The 12,380-nt window shown below is 36.7% G+C and overlaps 1 protein-coding gene across 2 annotated transcripts in view; it reads left to right on the top strand.

Moving 5' to 3' along the window:
* The window catches only part of WDR75 (WD repeat domain 75), a 41,143-nt gene that overhangs the window by 6,653 nt on the left and 22,110 nt on the right, over positions 1-12,380 (top strand). For both annotated transcript variants that reach the window (XM_030847724.2, XM_060302158.1), the window contains 4 exons: positions 5,006-5,071; positions 5,960-6,050; positions 9,993-10,117; positions 11,859-11,929. In XM_030847724.2, the coding sequence (XP_030703584.1) occupies positions 5,006-5,071; positions 5,960-6,050; positions 9,993-10,117; positions 11,859-11,929 (353 nt within the window). The remainder of the gene's footprint in view (positions 1-5,005; positions 5,072-5,959; positions 6,051-9,992; positions 10,118-11,858; positions 11,930-12,380) is intronic.

Here is a 12,380-nt window from a genome sequence, read left to right as displayed (position 1 = left end):
GTCAGCAAAGCTGCTAGAGAGTTATCTCAAAAATACTTGCTCTAGGGCTTCCCTGGTGGTGCAGTGGTTGACAGTCCGCCTGCCAATGCAGGGGACACGGGTTTGTGCCCCGGTCTGGGAAGATCCCACATGCCACGGAGCGGCTGGGCCCACAAGCCATGGCCGTTGGGCCTGCGCGTCCGGAGCCTGTGCTCCGCAACGGGAGAGGCCACAACAGTGAGAGGCCCGCGTACCGCAAAAAAAAAAAAAAAAAAAAAACTTGCTCTAGTTTTTGATCAAGTTCCCCTTTTCTGGATTAGTCTCAGCCAACTTGACAGTTACTGCTTAATTTAAGAATGGATTTGCATTGCCATTCACTGTGTTGTCATAAAAGAAGTAGGGCATAAAGTAACACTAACACTGATCTTTTCTTTCTAAAATTAAATGAGCCACTCTTGAAAATCATAGTTAAGTAGCTCTTCTGCAGGGTTCAAGCACACATTTTGTCCTTGCTGTCCTCTGAGGACTTGAGAAAAGAGGTTATGGTTATGTGTACCATTTGAATGTTTTTTGTAGCAGAAAAGAAAATTAAAATTGGAATTTGTGAAGTCTGTATTACCAGGTTTAACAACAGGCTTGGTTGAGGTGAAGGGGTGGGTGCCAGAGATTCTGTGGACTCTGAACTCACAGTATTTGTGTATAACCATTGTCTTATAGTGATTCTGTTTGCCTTGTTATATTTTACTGATCTGTGTTCATGATTCATGTTATATGTAATAATGCTGGTGTATATTTTTTACCTAATATAATTCTTTTGCTTGAATAGATATTTTTTTACTCCATCATTTTTTATTTCAATTCTGTGATTCCATGTCCTCCCTGGAAGAAATCTTAAAATTGCCACTTTTTTTAAATTGAAGTAGAGTTGATTCACAATATTATATTAGTTTCAGGTGTACAGTATGGTGATTCTTCAGTAGTGGAGATTAAACTCCATTTAAAGTTATTACAAAATAATGGCTATATTTACATGCACTATACAATATATCCGTGTTGCTTATCTATTTTATATGTAGTAGTTTGTATCTCTTAATCCTGTACCCCTATCTTACCTCTCCCCCTTTTCTCTCCCCACTGGTATCCACTAGTTTGTTTTCAGTATCTGTGAGTCTGTTTCTGTTTTGTTATATATATTCATTTGTTTTATTTTTTAGATTCCACATATAAGTGATAAGATGCAGTATTTGTTTGTCTTTCCCTTTGTCTTATTTCACTAAGCATAATACTCCTAGGTCCATCCATATTGTTGCAAATGACAGAGTTTTATTCTTTTTTATGGCTGAGTGTATATATCACATCACATCTTCTTTATCCCTTCATTTGTTGGTGGACACTTAGGTTGCTTACATGTCTTGGCTATTGTAAATAATGCTACTGTGAACATTGAGGTACATGTATCTTTTCAAATTACTATTTTTATTTTTTCAGGTATATACACAGGAGTTGAATTGCTGGATCACATTGTAGTTCTGTTTTTAGTTTTTTGAGGAACCTCCATACTGTTTTGCAGTAGTGGGTGCACCAGCAGTGTACAAGGGTTCCCTTTTCACCACATCTTCACCAACATTTGTTATTTGTAGGCTTTTTGATGATAACCCTTCTGACAGGTGTGAGGTGATATCTAATTGTGATTTTGATTTGCATTTCTCTAATAGCGATGTTGAGCATCTTTTCATGTTCCTGTTAGCCATCTGTATATCTTCTTTGGAAAAATGTTCAGTTCTCCTGCCTATTTTTTAATCAGGTTGTTTATCTTTTTTTTTCTTTAGGTTGTTTATCTTTCTGATGTCGAGTTGTATGGATTGTTTATGTATTTTAGAAATTAATCCCTTATCAGTCATAGCATTTGCAAATATTTTCTTCCATTCAGTATGTTGTCTTTCTGTTTTGTCTGTGGTTTCCTAGCTGTACACAGCTTTTAAGTTTAATTAGGTCCCATATGTTTATTTTTGCTTTTATTTCTTTTGCCTTAGGAGACAGATCAAAAAATATGTATTGCTACAATTGACGTCAAAGGGTGTTCTGCCTGTCATCTCTTCTAGGAGTTTTATGATTTTCAGTCTGACATTTATATCTTTAATCCATTTTGAGTTTATTTTTGTATATGGTGTGAGGAAATGTTCTAATCTCAATCTTATATATGTAGCTGTCCAGGTTTTCCAGCACCACTTATGGAAGAGACTGTCTTTTCTCCTATGACTGTCTTGCCTCCTTTGTTGTATATTAATTGTCCATAAGTATGTGGATTTATTTCTGGGCTCTCTATTCTGTTCCATTGATCTGTGTTGTGTTTTTGTGCCAGTATAATCCTGTTTTGATTACTATAGCTTTGTAGTATAGTCTGAAGTAAGGGAGCATGATATCTCCAGCGTTGTTCTTTTTTCTCAAGATTGCTTTCATAATTTGGGGTCTTTTGTGGTTCCATACAAATTTTGAGATTATTTGTCCCAGTTCTGTTGAAAATGTCATGGGTATTTTGATAGGGATTGCATTAAATCTGTAGATTGCTTTGAGTAGTTTGGACATTTTAACAATATTAATTCTTCCAATCCAGGAACATGGGGTATCTTTCCATTTCATTGTATCATCTTCGGTTTTCTTCTCAGTGTTTTATAGTTTTCAGAGTATAGATCTTACACTTCCTTGGTTAAGTTTATTTGTAGATATTTTTATTCTTTTTGATGTGATTTTAAATGGGATTGTTTTTTCTTCTGTTTCTGGTAGTTCATTATTAGTGTATAGAAAAGCAACAGATTTCTGTATATTAATCTTGTATCCTGCAACGTTACTGAATTCACTTATTAGTTCTAATAGTTTTTCAGTGGAGACTTTAGGGTTTTCTGTTTGGGTTCATCTTGTTTGGGACCCTCTGTGCTTGTATACCTGGATATCTGTTTCCTTCTTCAGGATTGGGACATTTTCAGCCATAATTTCATCAAATACATTTTAGACCCCATTCTCTCTCTCTTCTCCTTCTGGGACCCCTATAATGTGCCCTATGTTGTGAATGTTGGTACTCTTGATGTTATCCCAGAGATCTCTGAGCTGTTCTTGCTTTCTTTTTCTTTCTTTCCTTCTTTCCTTCTTTCTTTACTCTTTTTGTTCTTCTGTTTGGGTGATTTCCATTATTCTCTCTTCCAGATTACTTGTGCATTCTGAATCACTTAGTCTGCTGTTAATTGCTTCTAGTGTGTTTTTCATTCCAGTTATTGTATTCTTCAGTTCTGAGTGGGTGTTTTTGTGTGTTTTTCCCTCTAGTTCCTTGTTTAAATTCTCACTGTGTTCATCTATTCTTTTCCCTAATTCAGTTAGCATTCTTATTACTAATGACTTGAATTCTTTATCTGGTAGATTATTTCTGTTTCATTAATTTTTTCAGGGGTTTTCTTTCGCTCTTTCTTTTGAGACCAGTTCCTCTGTCTTCTCATTTTGCTTAACTTTCTCTGTATCTATGAATTTAGGTGAACTGGTTAATTATCCCAGTCTTGAAGGGGTATCCTTATGTGGGAGCATCCCTGTGCAGTCTGCATGTGCTCAGTGCCTTTGGTAAGAGAGCTGGCTTTGACATGAACTACAAGTCACATCTTTCCTCGGGGTGTGCTGGCAGCTGTCACCTTGGTTAGAGGTGGGGCTAGAGGTGGAGGTGCTAGGTTGCTTCTGTGTTCCGCAGCCAAGCTCTCTCCCCAGTCACAGCAGGCCTCTCTCCAATGTGGAGTTGTGTCATGAAGTAAGCAGGGCTGGAGCGTATACTGGAGCGGACACAGGAAACCAGGCAGCCACTAAGGCAGTCTTCAGTCTACCCTCTTCCTCAGGAGCAAGCCCACATGTGTGCTCTCCTCTTGAGTGGAATACAGGCTTCCCACTGCCCTACTGTTAGTCCCAGCAGCACTTCAGCCAAGGGAACTTCTCTTCCCTGTGTCAGACCCTAGGACTGGAGCACCCAGTATGTGACTCAAACTGCTCACTCAGTCCGCAGGGCAGATCTCTGCCCATGTAATCTCCTTTGTCCTCTGTGTTCCTTCCCAGTGGAACAGGTCCCAACCTGATTGCTTCTTTTCCCTGCCTACCTCATTCCATGTGGATCTTTCTTACAGCCTTGGTTGTATAGGACTCTTTCTGACAGTTTCCAGTTAGTTTTCAGTGAGAATTGTTCCACATATAGATGTATTTTTGATGTGTTCGTGGTGAGAGGTGAATTCCACGTCCTCCTACTCTACCATCTTTCTTTCAAAAAACTCAGAATTTTAAGTAAAGTGTTTTCACAGTAACAGCAACGAAAAACTCCAGTGTGACTTTAGTAAAATTCAGTCTTGTGGGACAAAAATAAAAACATGCTACAAAGGCATTCTGTTGGTACCAACGTGTGGCCCACAGACCAGTGCCACAAACTGTTGGTTACAGGTGTGCAATGAGATAAGTATAGAAATTGAGTGTCTAAAACTTTAGGGCACTTTGACATTGCCACAGCATCCAAGTACATAATAACTTAAGTTGTATTTTACAAAAATATTGGTCCATGATGAGTTGGAAACTTTTCTTTTTAAAAAGGACATTCTCAGATCATTTGAGAGACACTTCTTTGATACCAATGTAATATAAAAGCTGTTCTGCTGATAAAGGACTGGGCTCTGGGAAAATAGCAACAAGCTCTCAAGTGCTTTTCATAACTCAATACCGCACCATCTCCCTCTTGAAGACAGAGGGTTGACTTTTTTCTTTATTTTAATTAAAACTTGAAATTGATAGGTCTGCTTTCTACAAAGAGCTGTGATAAGATTTTTTATTTTGCAAAAACAATATAAATAAATGATTTCACCTCTTTTTTTTTTTTAATTCAGATTTCACCTCTTTAAAGCTGATAATGAATTAATGAACAGGCAATGCCTTCTGTATCAGCAGTTAAGTTACTTGATATCTTCATGTAGTTCTTTTTTTAATCAGTTTTGTACTATTTTTACCCTTCTAGCTATATTCGTGTTCCTTTGACAGCACGATTAAACTGTGGGACTATACAGATGGCATTTTGATAAAGGTACGTGGATTGAGCTTCATTTTCATTATGTGAAGAGGAATGGCAACATAATTTAATGACAGACATATTATTTATTGAATACTTCCTTAAGGCCCAACCTTTTAGATAGCCTTCCTAAACAAATCATAAAATTCACTCACCATAAAAGAAACGATAAATTTGACTATATAACATTTTAAACCTTTTTAACCAAAAAATGAGCAATGAAACTGAAAGAAAATATTTACAAGAGCTATTATCCCTAATATACAAAAAATTACCAAAAACCAATAAGGAAAAACTAATGACCCAATGGGAAAAAAATTGGTATAAAGTAAGAATATGTAATACACAGAAGAGAAATAACAAATAGCCAATAAACATGAAAAGATACTTAACCTTGTTAATAATTAAATGTAAATTAATAGATAACACAGGATTTTTCCCTGTCACTTTATCCAAATTGCAGATTGAAAAAAATATAGCGATAAAGTGTAGAGAAATAGACATTTTTGTACACAGTCAATGAGAATGAAACTGAACAAATACCTTTTGCTCCAGCAATTTCACCTTTAGGAATCTCTTGTTGAAATAATGGCAGGTATATGTAGTTCTTAAAACATTGTTCATGGTAGAAAAAAAAAATTGAATATAATCTTGAGGTCAGTTAAAATTTGATAGTCATTCAGTAGAATACTGTGAAACCATTGATAAGAAACAGGTAGATTTTATATATGTATTAACTTAAAAGGTTATTCAACAGATATGTATTGAGTGTCTCCGTAGGCCGGGTTTTCTTCTGATGTTCGCAATATAGCAGTGAGCAAAATGGATAAAAAAAAAATCCTGCCTGTTATGGAACTTAGGGGGGTACACAGAATGAACAATATGGTGCTTTTTATCTTTCAGACTTTCATAGTTGGATGTAAACTTCATGCCCTTTTTACTCTTGACTGTGCTGAGGATTCTGTCTTTGTTATAATAAATAAAGAAAAACCAGGTATAGTATAATTAATTTTTTTATACATTTATAGATAGCATTGAGCGGCTCTTTACGTTTTACAGTGTCTCAAATTTAACATTTTGGTTTTAGTGTGAAGTTAAGTTTTTGGAGTTGGCTTTTAAATTGGTTTCATCACTATTGCATTCATTTTGGGGAGGCTTTGTATTATTTCTGAAATATTGATGAGGGAATGATTACTTAATAAATGGCTGTGATAGTGGACAGCTAACTCCAATTTTAAAGCTGTTTTGAGCTATATGTGTCTTCCTACTGACCTTAAATCTGTCATTCTGAAGCATCACTATTACTTTACCCATCACTGAACACCCATTCGTTGATCTTGAATCTGGAGGAAATGGTATAGAAAACAGGTGATTCGGAACTAATAGTGTGGCTAAATTATTATTATATTTTCATTATCATTGGAACATTATTCCATTGAAACTGCCATGTTTCAGAGCATTTAAGGATTTCTAGAATATCTTCAGTGGTTACAAATAATTGTTCTTTAGCAGTAAATTTAATACATTTAACATTGACGTGAAGGATATATCCAAAGAATTTTTCTAATCTCAGACTTCAAGAATGCCAGTCCCCCCTGTGTTGTCCTCCTTAAAATAGAGTTGTATTCAGAATTCAAAGTACAGGCCAGCTTTAAACTGGTTACTGGGCAGTCAGCTAGATTGGCTCACAGCTCATTAGCTAAGTGAATCCTTTGAGGGGGGAGCCGGGGGGGCGTTGCCTTGGTTTTTGTTGGGGGTTCTGGTAGTGGTTTTTTTGTTTGGAATTCGGGGAGTTTTGTTGTTTGTTTTGCTAAAACAGATTTACAGATTGTTATATCATGGACTTTTAAGTAAGTTGAGAATAGTTAAAACTGTGAAGCCAAATCTTTTTTAGCTAAAAGTCGTTTGGTGCCAACTCTGTTAATGAGTAATATTTTTATCTATCAAAAATGTGACATGAGGGCTTCCCTGGTGGCGCAGTGGTTGAGAGTCCGCCTGCCAGTGCAGGGGACGCGGGTTCATGCCCCGGTCCGGAAGGATCCCACATGCCCCAGAGCGGCTGGGCCCGTGAGCCGTGGCCGCTGGGCCTGCGCGTCCGGAGACTGTGCTCCGCAACGGGAGAGGCCACAGCAATGAGAGGCCCGCGTACGGCAAAAAAAAAAAAAAAGTGACATGAAAGAATAAAAGCTGTAAGTTTAGATTTCTGATGTGGCCCATAAACCATCTCTAAGGGACATTCCAAAAAATGTTTTGGAAATGGCAGTGTATTTCTTAAAATAATTAAGTTGCCTTACCAGATGACTATTTTAAAGTAGCACTTTTCAATATTTAGGTTCTGTTCTGTATATAAAAATGTGAATTCTTTTTTTTTTTTTTTAGGGAGTTTTTTATTTTTTGTAAATTTATTTCTTTTTGGCTGCATTGGGTCCTTTTTTTTTTTTTAATGTTTGGCTGTGTTGGGTCTTTGTTGCTGTGCACAGGCTTTCTCTGGTTGCGGCGAGCAGGGGCTACTTTTTGGTGCATGGGCTCTAGGCGCACGGACTTCAGTAGTTGTGGCACGCAGGCTCAGTAGTTGTGGCTCACGGGCTCTAGAGCGCCAGCTCAGTAGTTGTGGCGCATGGGCTTAGTTGCTCTGCAGCATGTGGGATCTTCCTGGACCAGGGCTCAAACCCATATCCCCTGCATTAGCAGGTGGATTCTTAACCACTGCACCACCAGGGAAGCCCTGTGCATTCTTAATGTCTGTCTAAATGCTTACTAAAAATTCATGTTTCTAAACTCCCTGACTGACAATTGATTCACTAGGTCTGAGATTTGGTCTAGGAATCTGCATTTTTTGTGTCTCCCCAGGTGGTTCTGCTCATCACTCTAGTTTGGTAGCCACTCCCCATACACACTGCATGATTCATCAGTTGGAGGGGTAGTTGCCAATAACAGTAATGAAAGTTTTTATCCATATCAGTAGGACAAGTGATTCTTAACACTGACTACACATTACAGTCACTCCAAGGAACTTAAAATGTCAGATTCTCTGTGGTGGGGCCTGTCTGTTTATTTAAGTATTCCCGCAGTTGAGTCTAATGTGCAAGCCAGTATAGAAAACTGTAGATCTAAAGTAAGTCTCACTCAGATCTAAAGTCATTAGCCTTTTGGAGTTAACTGGAAACTTCAAATGCTGTAATGTAATCGGAATTCTGTTCATGGTGGAATCTAGTGTTACTCTTCAGTACTCGGCACATCGTGGGCATTCAGCCTGTGAAAATCTAGTTACTATATAAAAATGTGAATAAGGCTAAAAAAGATTCCCTGTGACTGGCATCTCAAAATATATATTAACATATCCTTTATTTGTTTCATCTTTGCTCCACAGTCCAAAACCAGAGTCTCTGTTAGAAATTTGTATAAATCATATTGAAATATGCTTCTCTGGTTTAAAAACAAATGAACCTTTTATTTACACGTTATATGGTGTCATTTCTTGACTGTAATTAATGTATTCACCAGCTAATTAAACATTTACCATGTACCAAATACTGTTCTGGTTGCAGAGAACTAAACAGACATTAAGCTTACTAGATCAGTCATATAATACAATAAGATGACAGGTGTTCTAGAGAAAAATAAGGCAGGGGACGGGAATAGGCAACACTGGAAGAATACATATTAAATAAGTGATCGGGGAGGTCCTGGGAGAAAGAAGAATACGCTGTGCAGCTGTGTTGGAGAAGCATATTCTAGAGCATTCCTGACGTGTTTGAGGAATAGCAGGGAGGATGGATTGGAGTGAGCCTAAGTAGAACGGATAATGTAGAGCATTGTACGCGATTAGAAGGACTCTGACTTTTACTCTGAATAGACAAAAAACCATTGAAGGTTTTTGAGCAAATGAGGGACATGATCTGACTTAGTAGTAATAGAACACTGACTTCTGTGTTGAGAAGAGACTGAAGAGGTCCAAGGGTGGGCGTAGGAAGAGCTGTTAAGAGATCACTATTCCTAACACTTAGGATATGAAGCAGGATCATGGCTTTAGGCTAGGTGGTAGCGGCAGAGGTGGTGAGAATTTATTGAATCTTGGATGTCTTTTGAAGATAGAGCCAGCAGAGTTTGCTGCTGGTTTGATGTGGGGCATGAGAGAGAAGTCAAAGGTGACTCAAGGATTAAGTCTGAGCAACTAGGTAAATTGTGGTGCCATTTCCTCCAGTGGGCAGTGGGGGAAGACTAAGTTCAGAAAGGAAAATAAGAGTTCAGAATTTAGGCATGTAAAGTTTGAGATGACTGAAAAGGCTAGAAGAATTGAGTTCAGAGTATATAATAAGCAGGCTGGAAAACAAAAAATGGTAGATCAGTGTATTACAGTGTATTATAAAGTCTAGGAGGATAAGGAAATAGCATAGTGAAATATAGCTGTTTTCCCTTAAGGAGAAATTTTTTAAATGGAATGCAAAGAGAAGAGCATGCCAGTTCTACAGAAAAGGAGATTTATTCTATGAATGTGTGGCGAGCCCATAGCATTTCTGAAAGCTCTCAGATGGTTTGTTGCTTTTGGCTGCTCAGTTCACCAATGTATCATATTCCATCTCCATCTTAAAGCTCATCTCAGTACTTTGGGGTTTTTTTGTTTCGTTTCTTTCGTTTCAGTACTTTGGAAAGCAGTATGCACCAGTAAAACCAGTTGTTTTCTATTTCTACATATATGAAGCGTGTGTGTGTGTGTGTGTGTGTGTGTGTGTGTGTGTGTGTATGAGTTGTGGAATTAGCCCTCCAGTTAAAACTTGTATATTCAAATGAAGAGCACAACTTGTTCGGATAGCCTAGAATTATGATCTTAGCATCAAATTAACTTTGGAGTACTAATTAACAGTTTTATATGAACAAATGCACATCTTCACTTTCTCTAGAGAAGCTTTATATTAATATAGCTGCCTTTGGCTAGATGTATTTCAGCTGGTTTCAGTGAAACTACCAAAATCATCAAGTCAGGAAATAGAAGCTAAGGAGCTCTCCTTTGTTTTGGATTATATAAACCAGTCACCCAAGTGCATTGCCTTTGGAAATGAGGTAAAATTTGCTTTGTTGGTTTTCTTTTTTGTACATAAAATCTCTTTCCTGCAGTCTTTCCTCTGAGAATTTTATGTTATAGTGATTTAATATTGCCTTGAGTTACAATATTTTTGTTAGTAACTAAGAAATCTGTCTTACTACTTTAGCATGTGTTTGTAGTATAGATTTTTTTAGGACTACCTAATTTTGTAGATTGTGTCTTTTTGCTCTTGTAAACTATATGATTGTCCCAAAAGAAATCAATGTTTTGGCATTTGTACTATACTTCTTAGCCTGTACCATGTAGAAGCCACTTAAATGCTTTGATTATAGATATGTGTCTTTTGAAAATATAACCTCCATGTCTATAAATAACACGCCCTTATAGAAAATTTTGAAATTACAGCAAAATATAATGAAGAAATTAAATCTCACCAGTGGTAATATTTGAGGAATTTTTTCTAGACTTTTTCCTAAATGTATAAAATAACTTTTCTCAAATTGAATAGTTATGAGGGTTTTATCTTTTTTCTTCACTTAACACTGCAGCATGAGTGTGTACTTAAATGTTCATCAGAAATAATGACTGTATGATGTTCATACCATGACTTATTTAGCCATCCCTTGTTAATAATCACGTAAGTTATTAAAATCAAGTACCATCAAAAGCCCCTGTATATCATTGTGGTAGGCTGTTTCTTTAGTCTTAAGTTTTGTAGCATTATTTTGGCTTTGTTCTGAAAAGGTTTAATTTCTTAGAGTAGAGAAAACACTTGAACATTATAAACATCATTATTCTTTAGCATCATAGTCGTCAGTTAAATACAAATTAAAACCACAGTGAGATACCACTTCACGTCCACTAGAACAGATAAAATTAAAGAATGACAGTACTGAGTGGTGGAAAGATATGGGGCAAAGTTAAACATATGCCTTTACTGTGACCCAGCAGTTCCACTCCTAGGTAGAGAAATGAAAACACGACCACAAAATGACATGCACAAGAATAATTAATACTCATAATAGCTCCAAAATGGAAATATCCCAAGTGTTCATCAATAAGAGAGTAAACAATTTATGATACATATGCATTCATTGGGATGCTGCTTCACAATAAAAAGGAACTAATGATACACATAAGAGCGTGGGTGAATCTCAAAAAGGTGATGTTGAGCTACAGTCCAGACATGAAACGTATTTACCGTTCTGGTTGTATTCTGTTATAGAAAAGGCAGAGAAGTAATCTACAGTGATAGAAATCAATAGTTGCTGACAGGGGTGGGAGCATTGGGGAATGACTGGAAAGAGGAACAACGGAGCATTCCTGAGGCGAAGAAAATGTCCTAAATCTTGATTGTGATGGTAGTTACATGGTTATACACATGTCAAACATTGCATTCTGTGGTGTATAAATTATGCCTTAATAGGAAAAAGTTTAATCATTATACTTAGAGAGTCTGGTTTTAGGATTTAGGACCTACTTTCATCTTTTAATTTTCTATGATTATTGTAAATGTAAGAGTATCCTTTCCATAGTTAAACTGTAATATGGGTTGGCCAAAGAGTTCATTTGGGTTTTTCTGTAACATCTTACGGAAAAACCCGAGTGAACTCTTTGGCCAACCCAGTATATCATTTCATACTAACGTACTCTCAGTCTCCAAAAGTTTATTGTTCCCATGTTAACTTTTATGGTAATATTTCTTCTTAAAGGGTGTTGACTATTTTTGTGAATGTTATCTTCTCTTTGAAATACCAGGGAGAGTATGTTGCTGCAGTACGGGACTTTTACTTGTCGGTTTATTTTTTCAAAAAGAAAACAACATCAAGGTAAGAATTCCTTTTTGATGGCTTTATTTTATTTACTCAAGAGTTCATTAAAATTTTATTCATCCTTATACCTGTGACCCAAAGCTGTTTCATGTTACAAGTAATTGTGAAACCACAAGATGAGGTAGAGTTTTTAACCCACAGTGGGTTAAAATCATTAGTCACAAAATCCTAGGGAGCTTTTCCCCCCAAAACCACTTTCACACTTAGATTCTGCTGTGTATACTTGATGTCAAAATTGGATGTGGTTTGAAAAGTTTTCCCTAGGTGACCACATTGTCATTTTATGGCTGTAGGAATGAATATAGGCTTTGGTATAATCTGGGTTTAAAATGAGTCAGATTAGTCCATTGAACCTCACTACACTTCAAATTAACATGTATTTTAAATGGCAATAATTTCTACCTAATAGAGTTGTAAGGATGAGAATGAGATAACGTATTTAAAGAAA

The sequence above is a fragment of the Globicephala melas genome, chromosome 7 (assembly GCF_963455315.2).
Source record: "Globicephala melas chromosome 7, mGloMel1.2, whole genome shotgun sequence".
NCBI lineage: Eukaryota > Metazoa > Chordata > Mammalia > Artiodactyla > Delphinidae > Globicephala > Globicephala melas.
This window is presented reverse-complemented; position numbering and strand designations above follow the sequence as displayed.